Consider the following 15,884-nt stretch of genomic DNA (forward strand, 5'->3'; position numbering starts at 1 on the left):
TCAGTCCGGCAGTTAGTCTCTTCTGGGGATGCTTTCATCCTGCATTCCCCTGGTCCCCAACTGCCGTCTCAAGATGAGACCGCTGCAAGAGGAGCTCAACAAACAGTGGTTGCAGGTTTCAGGATCCTTCAACGATCTCTTCCACATCAATCCTCGGATAAGGGAAGCTCTACGCTGGTGGACTTGAAAGAAAAACGTAACAGCAGGCTGCTCATTCCTAGTAGAAGCTCCAAGCTTCGTCATCACCACGGATGCCTCCCTTGAAGGATGGGGAGCACACCTGCAAGGACTCAGTCAGCGGCAAATGGAATGCGCAACAAAAAACTTCGCATATCAACCTCTTGAGTTGCTAGTAATCTTCCTAGCCCTAAAATCTTTTCGCACCATCATTCTCGGAGCATCAGTGTTGATCTGGATGGACAATACGAGAAGTATGCACTACTTGAACAAATCAGGCGGGACAAGATCCGCTTTACTGTCTCAGCAAGCCCAGCGGATTTGGGATTTGGTGATCAGACATCGGATAAATCTGACAGCAGTCCTTGTCCCAGGAGTTTCCAATGATCTCATGGATTCCCACAGCAGATCGACAATTTCCAATCACGAGTGGGAGCTCCATCAACCAACTTTGGATCGTATTTTTCAGAAGTGGGGTCGACCCGATCTGGACTTGTTCGCGACCAGTCTGAATCACAAATGCCCATTCTTCACAAGTTGGCTTCCCCGCAAGGGATCGTGCGGGAATGCGTTTTTGATTAACTGGTCGCGGATCTATGCTTACACTTTTCCACCAATACCGATCGTTCCCAGGGTTCTCCGGAAAATGAAGGAGCCTTGCCGCCTAATACTCATAGCTCCCAGGTGGCCTCGCCAGTTCTGGCTCACCGAACTCCTCCTTCTCTCCGAATGCAATCCCATACAGTTGCGATCAATACTGAACCTTCTATCCATTCAGAAAGTGCCGATCTGCCACCCAGATACTGCATTTCTGCACTTAGTGGCCTGGCTCCTGAGCACTTTGAATTCGCTCACTGTCACGGGGTCCAGTCCTGCCCCGTAACGGACTCTGCATCTCGATTACAGGAAGGACGCGGGCCCTTTAACGACTGGGAGCCCTGCGAGGAGGAATTCCCTCCTCCGATGACGTGGAGGCCGTCCCGCCAATCAGAGAGCGGATCAGGGCCTGAAAGGGGAGAGCCGGAAGACGCCGAGGTGTGGATGGTGCGGAGCTCACCGGCACCGAAGCCCCGTAGGGGAATCACCCACCAAGATACCCGGACGACGGAAGGAGGTCGAGAGCGAGGAGCGGCGGAGGAGGAAGGCAGCGCAAGCACGAGCAGTCGGATTTCTGACCAGGCGGACGAAGACTGCGTGAGGACACCGGAGAAGCCAGGAGGCCACCGTTCCTACGCACCGCCCAGCCACGCGCAGGAAGACGCGTGGCTACCCCAGGTACGTGAACGTTTGCGTACCCTGTTTCCCTTTAAACGTGTCGGGAAGGGGCAGCAGCGGGAGGAGGGAGGTCGGAAGGGGCACGGGGACTCCTAAGCACTCACGTACACTCTTTGCGGTTGGTTTGCTTCCTTGGTGACGGTAGCCTGTTCTCCCCTCACGCGTGTTGCCCTCACTCCCCTCCCTGACGATATCTTTTTGACCATAAGCTGTGAGCTAACAGCCACCTGTCTTTCTTTTATTTTGGGGCTGGCGAGAACGATAAAGAAGCAGACGACGGAGACGCGCTGTGAAGACGTTCCTTCCATTCCATGGATATGCCGCCTAGCCATTGTTGTTTACCTGTGCCTTATGTTAGACGCTGACTCTGTGTCTGCAATAAAAACCCATAGACCCTCACTTCCTTTTGGGCTCAGTTTCTTCTTGTACACCCCTAAGGTGACAAGTGGCGAGCCAGATAGGAGCATCCTTCTGATAAGATGGAGGCCTTAATAACCTAGATGAGAGAAGGGCAGACCAAAATGGAGTGGGCTATTGGACAATCTACTGAGCAGGCAGACAGTGACCGTGCCACATTTACAGCAGCTATTCAGCAACAGGCAGAACAGTTAACAAAGCTAGCAGAGGGTCAGACACAGCTCCTAGCCACGTTGGGCCAACACCGAACTGCTGCACCCCCGGAGCTGTTGTTCCCCTGCAGAAACATGTGGCCGGTGACGACCCTATCTCGTTTTTTTTTAACTTTGAACGAGCTGCCCGAGCTAGCGCATGGCCCGGGGAACGGTGGCCTTTCTATTTGGCCCCCCTGCTAACAGGGGAAGCACAGGCTGCTTACCAGCTGGCCAACAAAGACGGGACAGCTACATATGGACATGTCAAACAGATCGTCCTAGAAAGGCTTGGGGTTGATGATGAGAGCCATAGGATACGGTTCCGCCAAGAAAGGGGGCAACCTACTGATGTCCCAAAAACCCTCTTTTACAAGATAAAAGACGCAGCTGATCGTTGGTTGAAGCCTCAAGAGGGAAATTTAGTTGAGGTGATGAATAAGATCTATTTGGAACAATTTATAGAAGCCCTACCCTTTGGGACTCAAAGATGGCTCAGGCAGCATGCCGGACTCACGTTGGAACATGCCGTCGAAATGGCCAATTCCTATGCACGTGCTCAAAGCCGTCCTATGGTTCGAGAACCAGAAAAACTCATCAGCAACAAACTTCCCGTAAAATTAGACAGAAAACCAAACAAGAACCCACCAGAGCCCTTCATCAAAGCCCGGCCTGTGAGAGTAGACATCCCCCTTCTGACTGCTCCTCAGTGCTATGAATGCGGAGAGTGGGGGCATATCGCCCGGTTCTGTCGCAAAAAGAAAGAAAAGGACGAGGAACCCATGGAGGTTGGATACATGCCGCGTGCCATCATGTATGCACAGGAAACCGGCCCAGCCTTCTACGTAAGTGTTCAACTGGATCACAAGAGAATAAGAGCGTTATTGGACTCAGGGTGTCGTCATTCAGTGGTTAGAGCCGACTCCCTTTCTGACTCATCCACGATGCTGAATCGCTCAGTTAGGATCAAGTGTGTACATGGGGACATACGGACGTATCCTTTAGCTCGCGTGACCATCGTCACCGAAAAGGGCACTCAAGTACAGTGCGAAGTAGGAGTACTCCCGAAATTACCTGAAGCCCTCATAATAGGTACTGACAACAAATGGTTCACCACCCTTATGTCTGAAGTCCTAAGTAAGAGTAATATGGATCCAGAAAGCAAAAGCGGTCTCCTAGTAGAAGAACCCTGGGCCACTGATAGAAACTTCCGTGCGGCCCAACTAAACGATGCCTCCTTGGCCTCAGCATGGAAAAACGCCCAGGACAACCAGGGACGAGACCCGCTCCCATATCCCTGTTTCCTAGAAAAGGAGGGACTCTTGTACCGAAAAGCAGACGCACAGGCCACTTCCCATTTGATAGTGCCCACCTCATTTCGCGACCAAGTCATGTTTTTTGCCCATGCACATCTCCTTGCTGGTCACTCTGGGGCGGAGAAAACCACACAATCCATTACCCAACATTTCTATTGGCCAGGGATTTACGCCCAAGTAAAAAAATACTGCCAGGAATGCAGTATTTGCCAAAAGCGCAATCCTTATGTGCCACCCAGGGTTCCCCTTGTCCCTCTTCCCATCATAGGAAAACCTTTTGAGCGAATAGGGGTAGACATCATCGGCCCTCTTCCTAAGTCCACTCGGGGATACCAGTATGTCATGGTTATCGTAGACTACGCCACCAGGTATCCTGAGGCCTTCCCTTTGCGGGCTGCTACGACAAAAGCCATATCCCAAAAACTTATTGAATTGTTTTCCCGAATGGGGTTCCCCAAAGACATCATAACCGATCAGGGGACCCCTTTTGTCTCTCGCCTCATGAAGCAGGTCTGTTCTTTGTTACACCTGAAACATCTTCGTACCTCAGTGTATCACCCCCAGACTGATGGGTTGGTCGAACGTTATAACGGCATGATCAAGACCACCCTAAGAAAGCTGTTAACCGGAGACGGGAAGCAATGGGACCAATTACTACCCTTGGTCTTGTTCGTCCTACGGAGCCAGCATCAAAGCAGCATGGGGGCCTCACCCTTTGAACTTCTTTTCGGGCGAAAGCCCCGCACTCTGTTAGAAATAACAAAAGAGAGCTGGGAAAAAGACGGTGCCCAGGATGCCCAAGACCTATTGGATTATGCACAACAGTTACGGACCAGGTTACACAAATTACGTACCCTGTCCTTTGACACGCTAGAAAAAGCCCAAAGCAAACAGAAGACCTTTTATGACAGGGGAAAGAAGTGGAGAGAATTGTCAGTTGGAGATTGGGCTCTTGTTCTCCTCCCTACCTCCACCCACAAACTCCGGAAAGAATGGCAAGGGCCTTTTCTCGTCATCCGGAAGATAGGGAGAACCACATATGCCCTGAAGTTGTCCCCTAATCGAACCCAGATTTACCACATCAATATCCTTAAGAAGTGGTTGGGGCCTCCCCCTCGGACACCCCCCTCGGTGTCCCTAGTCCGGACGGCCCCGAATACCTCTGATCAGCTGGTGATAAACCCTGAACTTACCAAGGTACAGAGCCAGGAATTGACGGATGTCCTCTCTGGACACCAGACGATATTCTCTGACCAACCCGGGAGAACGACATTAGCTACACATCACATACCCACTCCAGAAGGTGTGGTAGTAAAACAAAAGCCTTACAGAGTGCCAGAGGCCCGACGGTTGCTGCTCAAGACCGAGGTCGAAAAGATGTTAGAAGCCGGCATCATAGTCCCGTCCACCAGCAACTGGTCTTCCCCGGTGGTATTAGTCCCTAAACCCGACGGCAGTACCCGTTTTTGCATTGACTTCCGGGCCGTCAATAGAGTGTCCAAACAAGACGGGTACCCCCTACCTAGGGTTGATGAGTTAATTGAACGCCTTGGTGAGGCTCAATTCATAACAACGATCGACCTCACCAAAGGCTATTGGCAGGTCCCTCTCTCTCCACAAGATCAAGAAAAGACGGCATTCACCACACCAGAAGGGTTGTTCCACTTCACGGTGTTGCCGTTTGGGTTACACGGCGCCCCTGCGACGTTTCAACGTCTCGTGGACACCGTCCTTGCCCCACATACCAAATTTGCGGCTGCTTATTTGGATGATATAGTGGTACATAGCCCTGATTGGGAGACACATCTTAAACATCTAGACCAGGTGCTGTCGGCCCTCGAGAAATCAGGACTACACATAAATGCAAAGAAATCCCGCATAGCCTTTACCAGGGTCAAGTATCTTGGTTATGTCTTGGGGAACGGACAGCTGTACCCTCAAGAGGAGAAGGTAAAGGCCATACAAGCACAACCGTTTCCTACATCCCGAAGAGATCTACGGGCTTTCCTAGGCCTTGTCGGTTACTACCGACGGTTCATTCCTCACTTCGCCTCAATGTCAGCTCCTCTAACGGATTTACTGAAGAAGACAGCCAGTTCGGTACAGTTTAGGAGCCCTTCTCCCCAAGTTAGAGCAGCCTTCCAAGACCTAAAGAATGTCCTATCATCAGCCCCTGTCCTGACCACCCCAGATGTTGTCAAACCCTTCCTCTTGCAGACCGATGCATCTGGAGTTGGTATCGGGGCTGTCCTGTCGCAGTTGGATGAGGAAGGTCGGGAGAAACCCATCCTGTACCTAAGCAGGAAACTCTTCCCTCGTGAGTTAGCATACCCCACAATAGAGAAAGAGTGCCTTGCTGTTAAGTGGAGCATAGAGAAACTGAGGTACTACCTAGAGGGCCGTAGATTCACACTGGTCACGGACCACGCCCCTTTGACTTGGCTCCACCAGAATAAAGGCCGGAATGACCGCATTCTCAGATGGTTCCTTGCTCTCCAGCCCTTTGATTTCGAGGTCCTGCATAGGAAGGGGGCCAAGCACACCAATGCGGACTTCCTATCCCGCTATCCCCTTTCCCCCGAACGGGAAAAGTCTGGGGGGAGGATGTGTCACGGGGTCCAGTCCTGCCCCGTAACGGACTCTGCATCTCGATTACAGGAAGGACGCGGGCCCTTTAACGACTGGGAGCCCTGCGAGGAGGAATTCCCTCCTCCGATGACGTGGAGGCCGTCCCGCCAATCCGAGAGCGGATCAGGGCCTGAAAGGGGAGAGCCGGAAGACGCCGAGGTGTGGATGGTGCGGAGCTCACCGGCACCGAAGCCCCGTAGGGGAATCACCCACCAAGATACCCGGACGACGGAAGGAGGTCGAGAGCGAGGAGCGGCGGAGGAGGAAGGCAGCGCAAGCACGAGCAGTCGGATTTCTGACCAGGCGGACGAAGACTGCGTGAGGACACCGGAGAAGCCAGGAGGCCACCGTTCCTACGCACCGCCCAGCCACGCGCAGGAAGACGCGTGGCTACCCCAGGTACGTGAATGTTTGCGTACCCTGTTTCCCTTTAAACGTGTCGGGAAGGGGCAGCAGCGGGAGGAGGGAGGTCGGAAGGGGCACGGGGACTCCTAAGCACTCACGTACACTCTTTGCGGTTGGTTTGCTTCCTTGGTGACGGTAGCCTGTTCTCCCCTCACGCGTGTTGCCCTCACTCCCCTCCCTGACGATATCTTTTTGACCATAAGCTGTGAGCTAACAGCCACCTGTCTTTCTTTTATTTTGGGGCTGGCGAGAGCGATAAAGAAGCAGACGACGGAGACGCGCTGTGAAGACGTTCCTTCCATTCCATGGACATGCCGCCTAGCCATTGTTGTTTACCTGTGCCTTATGTTAGACGCTGACTCTGTGTCTGCAATAAAAACCCATAGACCCTCACTTCCTTTCTTCTTGTACACCCCTAAGGTGACACTCACATAGACATTCCTTCTGACTGTAGGGAAGTCTTGGCAAATGCTAGAGCGCCTTCCACAATAAAGACATACAGGCTCAAATGGAAACAATTTTGCCTATGGTGTCAAGCCGCCAACATTCATTCAATCCATGCTAAATCAGAACAAATTTTGCCTTTCTTTTTGCATTTGGCAAGATTAGGCCTTTCACATTCTACTCTTAAAGTATTCTTAGCGGCTATCTCCAGATTCCAACAGGATGGTTCCAACTCTCTTTACTCCTCTAGGATCATTCAGCAGTTCTTCAAAGGATTTTCCCATGTTTCCTCCCATCCACCATCCACCTCCATCCTGGCATCTTAACGTTGTGCTCTCACAACTAATGCGCCATCCTTTTAAACCTATTCATAAGGTAGATTTGAAGTTTCTTTCATGGAAAGTGTCTCTGCTGTTAGCTCTCACATCTGCTAGGCGGGTCAGCGACATTCAAGCCTTCACTATTGAACCGCCTTTCCTTCAATTCACCAGGGATTCGGTAGTACTACGCACTAACTCCACTTTTATGCCTAAAGTACCTTCTGACTTCCATCTCAACGAACAGGTCATTTTAAAGGCTTTCTTTCCTAATCCTCTATCCCCTGCGGAAAGGGCTTTACATACTCTTGATGTTAAGAGGCATCTCAAATTCTAGTTACAGAGGACATTCTCAATTCGAAAATCTGATCAGCTATTTATAGCTTATGGAAGGATGCGTACAGGACACCCAATATCCAAACAATCCATTGCTCATTGTATTTCTGCTGCAATTTGTTTATGCCATCAGCATGCAGGCAGACCATTACAAGCAACTCCGAGAGCGCACTCTACTAGAGCAATCTCTTCCTCTACTGCTCTTTTTGCTGGTGTGCCTCTTCATCAAATCTGCAGAGCTGCTACGTGGTCCATCAGGCACACGTTTACTAAGCACTACTGTCTGGAGGCTGCCAGCAATGCAGACACGTCTGTGGGACAAGCAGTTCTCTGTAATCTTTTTAAATAAGGTGAGCCTCTGTTCTTTCCTCCTCCTCTTTGGTATTTTCTTACGTACATATCTTATATGATTGTTTGTGGACAAATGTATGAGCGCCGTCATTACCCGAAACTGAACCAACTTGTGTGTCTCGTGAGAACGACAAAGGTTAATGGGCTGCTGCCGGATACTATTCCGGCTTGGATCCTAGCAGCCTCAAAATAGGACTGCCAGAGGAGCAACGTTGCAGGTAAAAGGCTTCAAATCATTTGTTAATGAAAAGCCCCAATTGATAGCAGCAAAAATACTGGCAACATCCACTGGAGGGTTTGAACTGTTACCGGCTAAACGACCACAAGTACCAGCATGCACCAGCACCTTAAACCCATTGTGGTGTCCACCAAGGGGCAAAAAAACATGATAAAAGTGCAATCAACTATGTAAGCGCTAGCCGGATGTCCTGTTTGCCAATGCTTACCTTCAAAAAAGGTCAAAGGATGACCGAAACGCGTCAGGACTGCCTGCACTGCTGGTGAATAAATCAATGCCTTCATCGTGGCGTGTGCGGCTCCATCTTTCCGTGAGGGGAGATATTGTGTTATAGATATAGATCTATAGATCTATAATTCTATAGATCTAGATATATATATCTATCTCTATGATTACATTTTGCCTCTGATGTGCATATGTTTATATCGTGATCAGAATCTCACGAGTATTTTTATGGATTTACTGCGCTCTACTCTTATTCAGGCAGGAGGGTGGAGAAGCGTGGCTCAGTGGTTAGAGGCGGCAAACCCGGAAGCTGAGATCAGCCGTGGACCAAGGTTCAATTCCCCGACTCGGCGGGTCTCGGGCTCAAAAATTCCACGGACTCGACAATTCTCGCTCCGGTGCCTACTCGACTCACGGGGTCACACTCTGCGACTCTGGGCAATAGCTTGCTTAATCTCCACTACGGCCCCTCGTGGCGGGATGCCTGGCTTTCACCTTGTGAATACCCTGCCGGTGTATCTCACAGGGGAATACCAGGACGGGTTCCCTAAGCAAGCGCCTTGAGACCCCTGGGTGATTAGTGCGCTATATAAATCGAAATACATTTACATTTACATTTACATTTACATGTGAAACTATGAAAGATACCCCAATACTGGAGAAGAACAATAGTTACTTACCTGTAATCATGCAACCCACCTCCCTCGGAGGCTCTTCTATGTTCTTTTTTTGTCTCTCTAGATCACACTTGTGCTATAAAATCTGAGAGCCTGAGCCGAATATGCTGGAGGATGCTGTCGCCTGATTGGCTGTAGTTTGGACTATATATAATGACTTGGATGAGCCATGCAAGTGGAAAAATGTTTCATATTAACTTCTAGCTATTTTACTTCCTGGTTGCAATGTACTCATGATATACCTATGTTATGCATATTTACTGCTATTTGTATGTACCGTGGGACTCCCACTCCGACGACTGACAATGATGCAGGCATGTGAATCTATGAAAGATACCAATACTGGAGATCCACAGATTACAGGTAAGTAACTATTGTTCTTCCATTCCATTTCAAAATGTGAACATTTGGCTCCAGAAAGCTAACTTATGTGCGTGCTGGCTGAGCTGTCTGGTGGCAGCACTAGGGAAACATTCTGTGACATGGCAGGACATCCATGTCTACATGCTGGGTGACAAAGCACTGGTGAACAGGGGAGAAGGGGGGCAACAAGACCGAATTCCTTGTTATGTATCACTGATTATGATGGATAGGCTTAGCAACTGTACCATTACCTGTTACTGTTCTACTTTGTATTGATAGAGATCCATATGCAAATTTATATCATTGATGCGCTATTTTGTGTAGCCTCTTGTTGGGCTATTTTCTAACAAAAAACAATAAAAATAATAATAATAATAAAAAAGATTTTGTGACATGTCCTATATAAAGAGACCAAACTCTTTATAGGTCTAAATTCAATCTTTTAATTTGGCTCAAGTTACCCAGTGCCTTGTGGGAGTATCTGCGTTTCTAGGTAGGTAACGGTTGTTCTCTTGCCATCTTGTTAAACGTAAGCTAATTGTACACATTCAACTTTAGTACACTACTTGCAACTTTGTGGTGGGTGGGCTATCTTCTTAAAGGCAAGTGATGACTCCAACTCTGAATCATATAGAGAGAGTGGAATAGTCTAATTGTTTTCTTTGTACTGTTTTTCTTTGAATACAGACCCAGCCCTGTGGAAAAACTCAAGGCACCTTTCTAAAGGTTCAGTTTTCCACTTGCCTTTTCTTCCTTCTTGCTACGTAATTTCTGCATGTCTGTGAGCCTGTGTACCTACCATACGCAAGCATCTCCCGTGCACTTATCTCCCTAGCTTGGTTTCTTCTTAGTATGTTATCTACATTTTTGTTTTCTTTTGGCTTCACTTGTTCAATTTTACTGCTTCACATATAAGTTGGGCATCTTTTTCTGTCTTCTGATATTTGTATGTTTACCATTTCATCATTGTATTGAATATTAACCAGTCAGTCAAATACTTTATTGCGATAACTTAATATCATACAAAGACAATGACAAATGTATAAAACAATAACACATACATTAAAAACATTTAAGAAGCAGTTTAAAAATGACAAGTTTAAAAAGAACCAGCGACGAATTAATGAGACCAACATACACAATATTACATATTAACATCAGCCTAGCTGGTAGAAAGTGCATAGTGCTAAAGTGCAAAAGTGCAAAAGTGCAAAAATACTAAGAAATATTAGAAAATATGCTAAGGGTGTCCCATGAAAAATAGTTAAAACAGGCAACTACTGACCATGTTACTTCGGTTCTAAGAATGCTGACCCGAAAGGTCAACATACTGGCTAAAATGTTAATCTGTACTACAAGGGCAAGTAGGCACATTTTTAAGTCTAATATTCCTGCTTCTAATAGCTCTCACCAGGAAACTAGCCACATAAAACATGATCCTGGGAGTTTGTAGCATTTGTAAGTAAATAAGAGCAGGTCTGACCAAAATAAATCCTGCCTCCTTGAGTATAGGTACAAGAAACATTTTCCGAGCTTCATTATAGTGGCTACAAAACATTATAAAATGCATGGTACTTTGCTCAGAAAAATGATCACAAGAACATGGTGGTGCCTTTTCAGGGCTGCTCCAAACAGGATAAAACCCCAAGCTAAAATGAATCAAATTAAATCGAAAACGAGTTAAGATAAACCTGTGGTAAGGATGGGTCACCACATTAAGATAATTGTCAGGACCATTGGGTATAGCCAACAATATACTGGCCCTGACACAGGGTTTCTTCAACTCAATTTCTTCCCTCTCCAAGGTTAGGAGCTCCTTCATTCCAGCTTTAATGTAAACTATATCTTTTAGCGTTAGAGAATCAGTAGCAGAATAAAATTCAGGCCTCCCTAGCTTCAAAAAGTTTTCCTTGATGTACATCAACCACCTAATCCTATGTGCGTTATCTAGTTTCATACAGTCCCTCAGTATGGTATGATTAAGAGGAATTTCTGGGTTCAGCCACAACCTCATCCAAGCAACTAAAGGAGCTGTTCTAATGAGATCTGAAATGTAGCCTTCCCCCAATTCCATGTGAACTGAATAGGTCGGGGTTGACTGGGGGACGCCCAAAACAGATCGGAAAAATTTATTTTCCATTGTCTGTATGGGTTCCATACCCCTATAACCCCACACTGAGCCACCATATGATGCAACTGAAATGCATTTAGCTTTATATATTTTGCTGATAGCTGCAAATGGCCTACCCCCCAGTTTTTTAGAAAACCCCTGGAGGGCAGCAGATGTCCTAGCCAACATTGATGCTCTATTTATAACTTGGGGGCCCCAGCTACCATTGTCATCAAAGGTGAGACCCAGGTAGGGAAAGGAGGAAACACGTGCTAGCTTTTCCTGCCCACAAAGGAAAATTTTATGGAAGGGTCTCCTAGAGGCCCTACCCATAAGCATAACCTGTGATTTTTTTGCGTTTATTTTCAGGTCAAGTGAGGCCATAAAAGATTCAAAGGCATCCAGGAGTCGTTGAAGCCCCACCCCAGTACTAGTTCTTAATGACCATTTACAGGTAGAACATGCCATGTATGTTATAGATTTGATTGGTCTGAGAATACCAGCACAGTCATTTGCTAGACATCCATGCAAGTGAAAATAGATGAATCCAGAACAAGGTTGACGACTGTGGCTCAAAACTAGCAATAGTCCCCATGCTGTATGCTCTTTCGTTACAAGCTGGGCTCCCTACAGTGCCTCTGCAGGTAGCCCGGGAGGCTTCCTGCTTTTTTAATGTGTAACAATTGATAGCAACTGAAAACAGTGGAGGGCACAATTTTGTTGCAGTATTTGCTGGTCACACATCCTGGAGGCATTACCCCAGAATATCGATTTAAAAAGATAACTGAACCAAAATATTAAGGCGTCAATACTGTTGACCAAAATATTGTGAAGGAAAGTATATCAAGGAAGTATTGATTTACCATACTTAATTTCATAAATATGTAACTTGATATATATATATATATATATCTATCTATATATATATATTACCTACTGGCGGTCGCCAGTAGGTATATATAGTTAGGATTTTTTCCCTATGGGATTTTTGAAAATTCTATGTCTAATAACTTTGGCGTTTGTGGACGGAATTGGCTGAAATTTTCTGGAAAATGGAACATTTTGTTTCTGAGCAGCCCTTGGAAATTTGGGGGGGTTTCGTCAAGGGGGGGCCGAGAAAAAAGGGGGGTCCCAAAACGTGTTTTTAACATTGAGTTTTCCATAGGGCGGTTGGCCTCACTTTTAGCCCGAACGGCTGAATGGATTTCCATGAAACTTGGCAAAATTGTAGGGACTGGTAGCCCGATGTGCCTTTTCTAGGTCTCAATATATGTGCTCCAGTGGATTTTGAGAAATTAACGTTTAAAAAAAGATATATATCTGTAAGGGCGCTCCGGGCAGCGCTCCGGTCCGCGGACCTTAAGCGTACCGGAACTTCTCGTAGCTAAGCTGATTGGCTCTCCGGTGTCTGTCAACATTCTAAACAGTCCGGAGCGGCCGCCATCTTGTCTCTCGGTAGGATTGAGAGACAAGAGGAGGCCAAAACAAAGGCGAAAATGACCATAAGGAGGCATACTAGATCCTCCCTGACCCCCTAGGTTTAATGTGGAGGTTTTAAAAGGGCCCCGCGGGGCAAAAAAAACAAAAAAAATTTTTTGTTTTTTTTGCGTGGGGAGCGCCCGGTCCGCGAACCGGGAAGCGTTCTGGGCAGCGTACTGCAATGAAAAATGAATGATAGACTTTTCAAATGCTGTATGTTAATTGATTGTTGTTTTTGTTGATGATTTTTTATTTTCTTTATTTTTTAAGCATTTTTTTTAATGTGATTGTGTTTCATAATTTATTAAACTTTCTAACATTTCATTGTCAGAAATTTCATAATTATCATGGAATATACATTGTAGTCTCTGAGGGTGTAAAATGTCCTCATTTGCAAGGAGGTTATCTACTGCTTGTACACATTGCAGTAGTTCATTGTCCCAAGTTTCATCGAAAAATTCAATGTCAATTTGATCAATTGTATCAATCAATTCTTGGCTGCTCTCTTGCAGGTCCATTTCAAAAGAAACTTGGTTTTCGCCTTCCATTTTGCCTGAAATTTGGATTAAAAAAATATATATTAGTAGAGATAGGGCAATGTTGGGAATAATTTTAGATAGGCATTTTTTATCAGTGAATTTATCTTTGGGCAGTGTATAGTATCAGAGTGGAAGTAGGAATATAAAAAAGTGTATGTGATTTAACGTAAGTAAATTCATAATTATACAAGAGAAGCCTAACTCCATCCATAACTATAACAGAGAAGTCTCTCTAAATCTATAACTACTACAGAGGGATAGTATATATCTATCAGAAAAAGTTTACCATATTAACTTATAGTGCACAATATACTTCAGTTTTAAAAATAAAAACTTACCTTTAGAAAGAAGTTGAAGGAATTAGTGAAAATACTATTGAAATGTACAGCAAGAAGTAGTAGTCAAAATGGCTGTGTTTTCTTCTCTTCCTTTATATATATTCAGGTATATAACCAATGAAATGTCAGGTAAAAAAAGTAGAAAATGAAAGTAACATTTTCATTGGTTGTCAATTCCAACACTTCAGATGTGTTTTGTGAAGTAATTTACCTCAGGGTATTTAGAGAGGTCTACAGGCTAAATGACTAAATGGAATTCCAATCAAATTTGTGAAAATGGTAGGGATTGGTATGTAGTATGAGCAATTAGATCTTCTGGCCATAATAGGGAGATTATCTAGGTCGTTACGAAACTGTGCAGCACTGTAGTTGTTAGGATGCCACCTAGTCATATGGCGATGGATTGTGAAGTTTCCGAAACTGTATTTTTTGTCGGTCCCTCTGGACAGTCTATCTTGACATATAAGGCAAGTTACGTATCTTGCATTTACTTTTTTCTGACCTTTGGGAATTTTAAAAAATTGCCAAATGAAGTTTTCTTTCCGGTGAGACGTCCTGGCCTCCTCAGGCAAAAAGTGCCTCTCTTCGTGCTCGTCATCCTGTTCCTCTTCTTCCTCTTCTTGCTGAATTATAACTTTAATTTACAACAAGGGGTGGTGATGGACAGAGTCTCTGAATTAAGCAGAGTACTCTCACCCAGTCAAGAGATCAGGGCTAGATCCAACACCGTTTTTTAGCTCATTGCACCATCCCAGTTTCAGAACCTGGCTGTATGCAAATTAGTCTGTCCCTGGCCCAGTGCATCATGGGAACAGGGCAGACCAGACTACAAAAGCCAATTCTTACACTGGGAAGGAAACAAGCTTCCGGGGACCGGTTTCTGGCATTTCAGCCGTCTTCGGCCCGGCTTGCTTGAATCCTGATGGTGCAATGAGCAAAGGAATCACATCTGAGTATACCCTTCCACGCTAAGGGTGGACAAAATAATTTACAACAAGGGGTGGTGATGGACAGAGTCTCTGAATTAAGCAGAGTACTCTCACCCAGTCAAGAGATCAGGGCTAGATCCAACACCGTATTTTAGCTCATTGCACCATCCCAGTTTCAGAACCTGGCTGTATGCAAATTAGTCTGTCCCTGGCCCAGTGCATCATGGGAACAGGGCAGACCAGACTACAAAAGCCAATTCTTACACTGGGAAGGAAACAAGCTTCCGGGGACCGGTTTCTGGCATTTCAGCCGTCTTCGGCCCGGCTTGCTTGAATCCTGATGGTGCAATGAGCAAGGGACTCACATCTGAGTATACCCTTCCACGCTAAGGGTGGACAAAATAATTTACAACAAGGGGTGGTGATGGACAGAGTCTCTGAATTAAGCAGAGTACTCTCACCCAGTCAAGAGATCAGGGCTAGATCCAACACCGTTTTTTAGCTCATTGCACCATCCCAGTTTCAGAACCTGGCTGTATGCAAATTAGTCTGTCCCTGGCCCAGTGCATCATGGGAACAGGGCAGACCAGACTACAAAAGCCAATTCTTACACTGGGAAGGAAACAAGCTTCCGGGGACCGGTTTCTGGCATTTCAGCCGTCTTCGGCCCGGCTTGCTTGAATCCTGATGGTGCAATGAGCAAGGGACTCACATCTGAGTATACCCTTCCACGCTAAGGGTGGACAAAATAATTTACAACAAGGGGTGGTGATGGACAGAGTCTCTGAATTAAGCAGAGTACTCTCACCCAGTCAAGAGATCAGGGCTAGATCCAACACTGTTTTTTAGCTCGTTGCACCATCCCAGTTTCAGAACCTGGCTGTATGCAAATTAGTCTGTCCCTGGCCCAGTGCATCATGGGAACAGGGCAGACCAGACTACAAAAGCCAATTCTTACACTGGGAAGGAAACAAGCTTCCGGGGACCGGTTTCTGGCATTTCAGCCGTCTTCGGCCCGGCTTGCTTGAATCCTGATGGTGCAATGAGCAAGGGACTCACATCTGAGTATACCCTTCCATGCTAAGGGTGGACAAAATAATTTACAACAAGGGGTGGTGATGGACAGAGT

The 15,884-nt window shown here is 46.3% G+C and overlaps 1 protein-coding gene across 6 annotated transcripts in view; it reads left to right on the top strand.

Annotated features, from left to right (window-relative positions):
• The window catches only part of DNM1L (dynamin 1 like), a 747,198-nt gene that overhangs the window by 205,076 nt on the left and 526,238 nt on the right, over window positions 1-15,884 (top strand). For 2 of the 6 annotated variants that reach the window (XM_078673803.1, XM_078673805.1), the window contains exon 3: window positions 10,048-10,086. The exons of the other annotated variants lie outside the window; for them this stretch is intronic. In XM_078673803.1, the coding sequence (XP_078529929.1) occupies window positions 10,048-10,086 (39 nt within the window). The remainder of the gene's footprint in view (window positions 1-10,047; window positions 10,087-15,884) is intronic. 6 annotated transcript variants of the gene reach the window in all.

This window comes from Lissotriton helveticus, chromosome 1_1 (assembly GCF_964261635.1).
Source record: "Lissotriton helveticus chromosome 1_1, aLisHel1.1, whole genome shotgun sequence".
Lineage (NCBI taxonomy): Eukaryota > Metazoa > Chordata > Amphibia > Caudata > Salamandridae > Lissotriton > Lissotriton helveticus.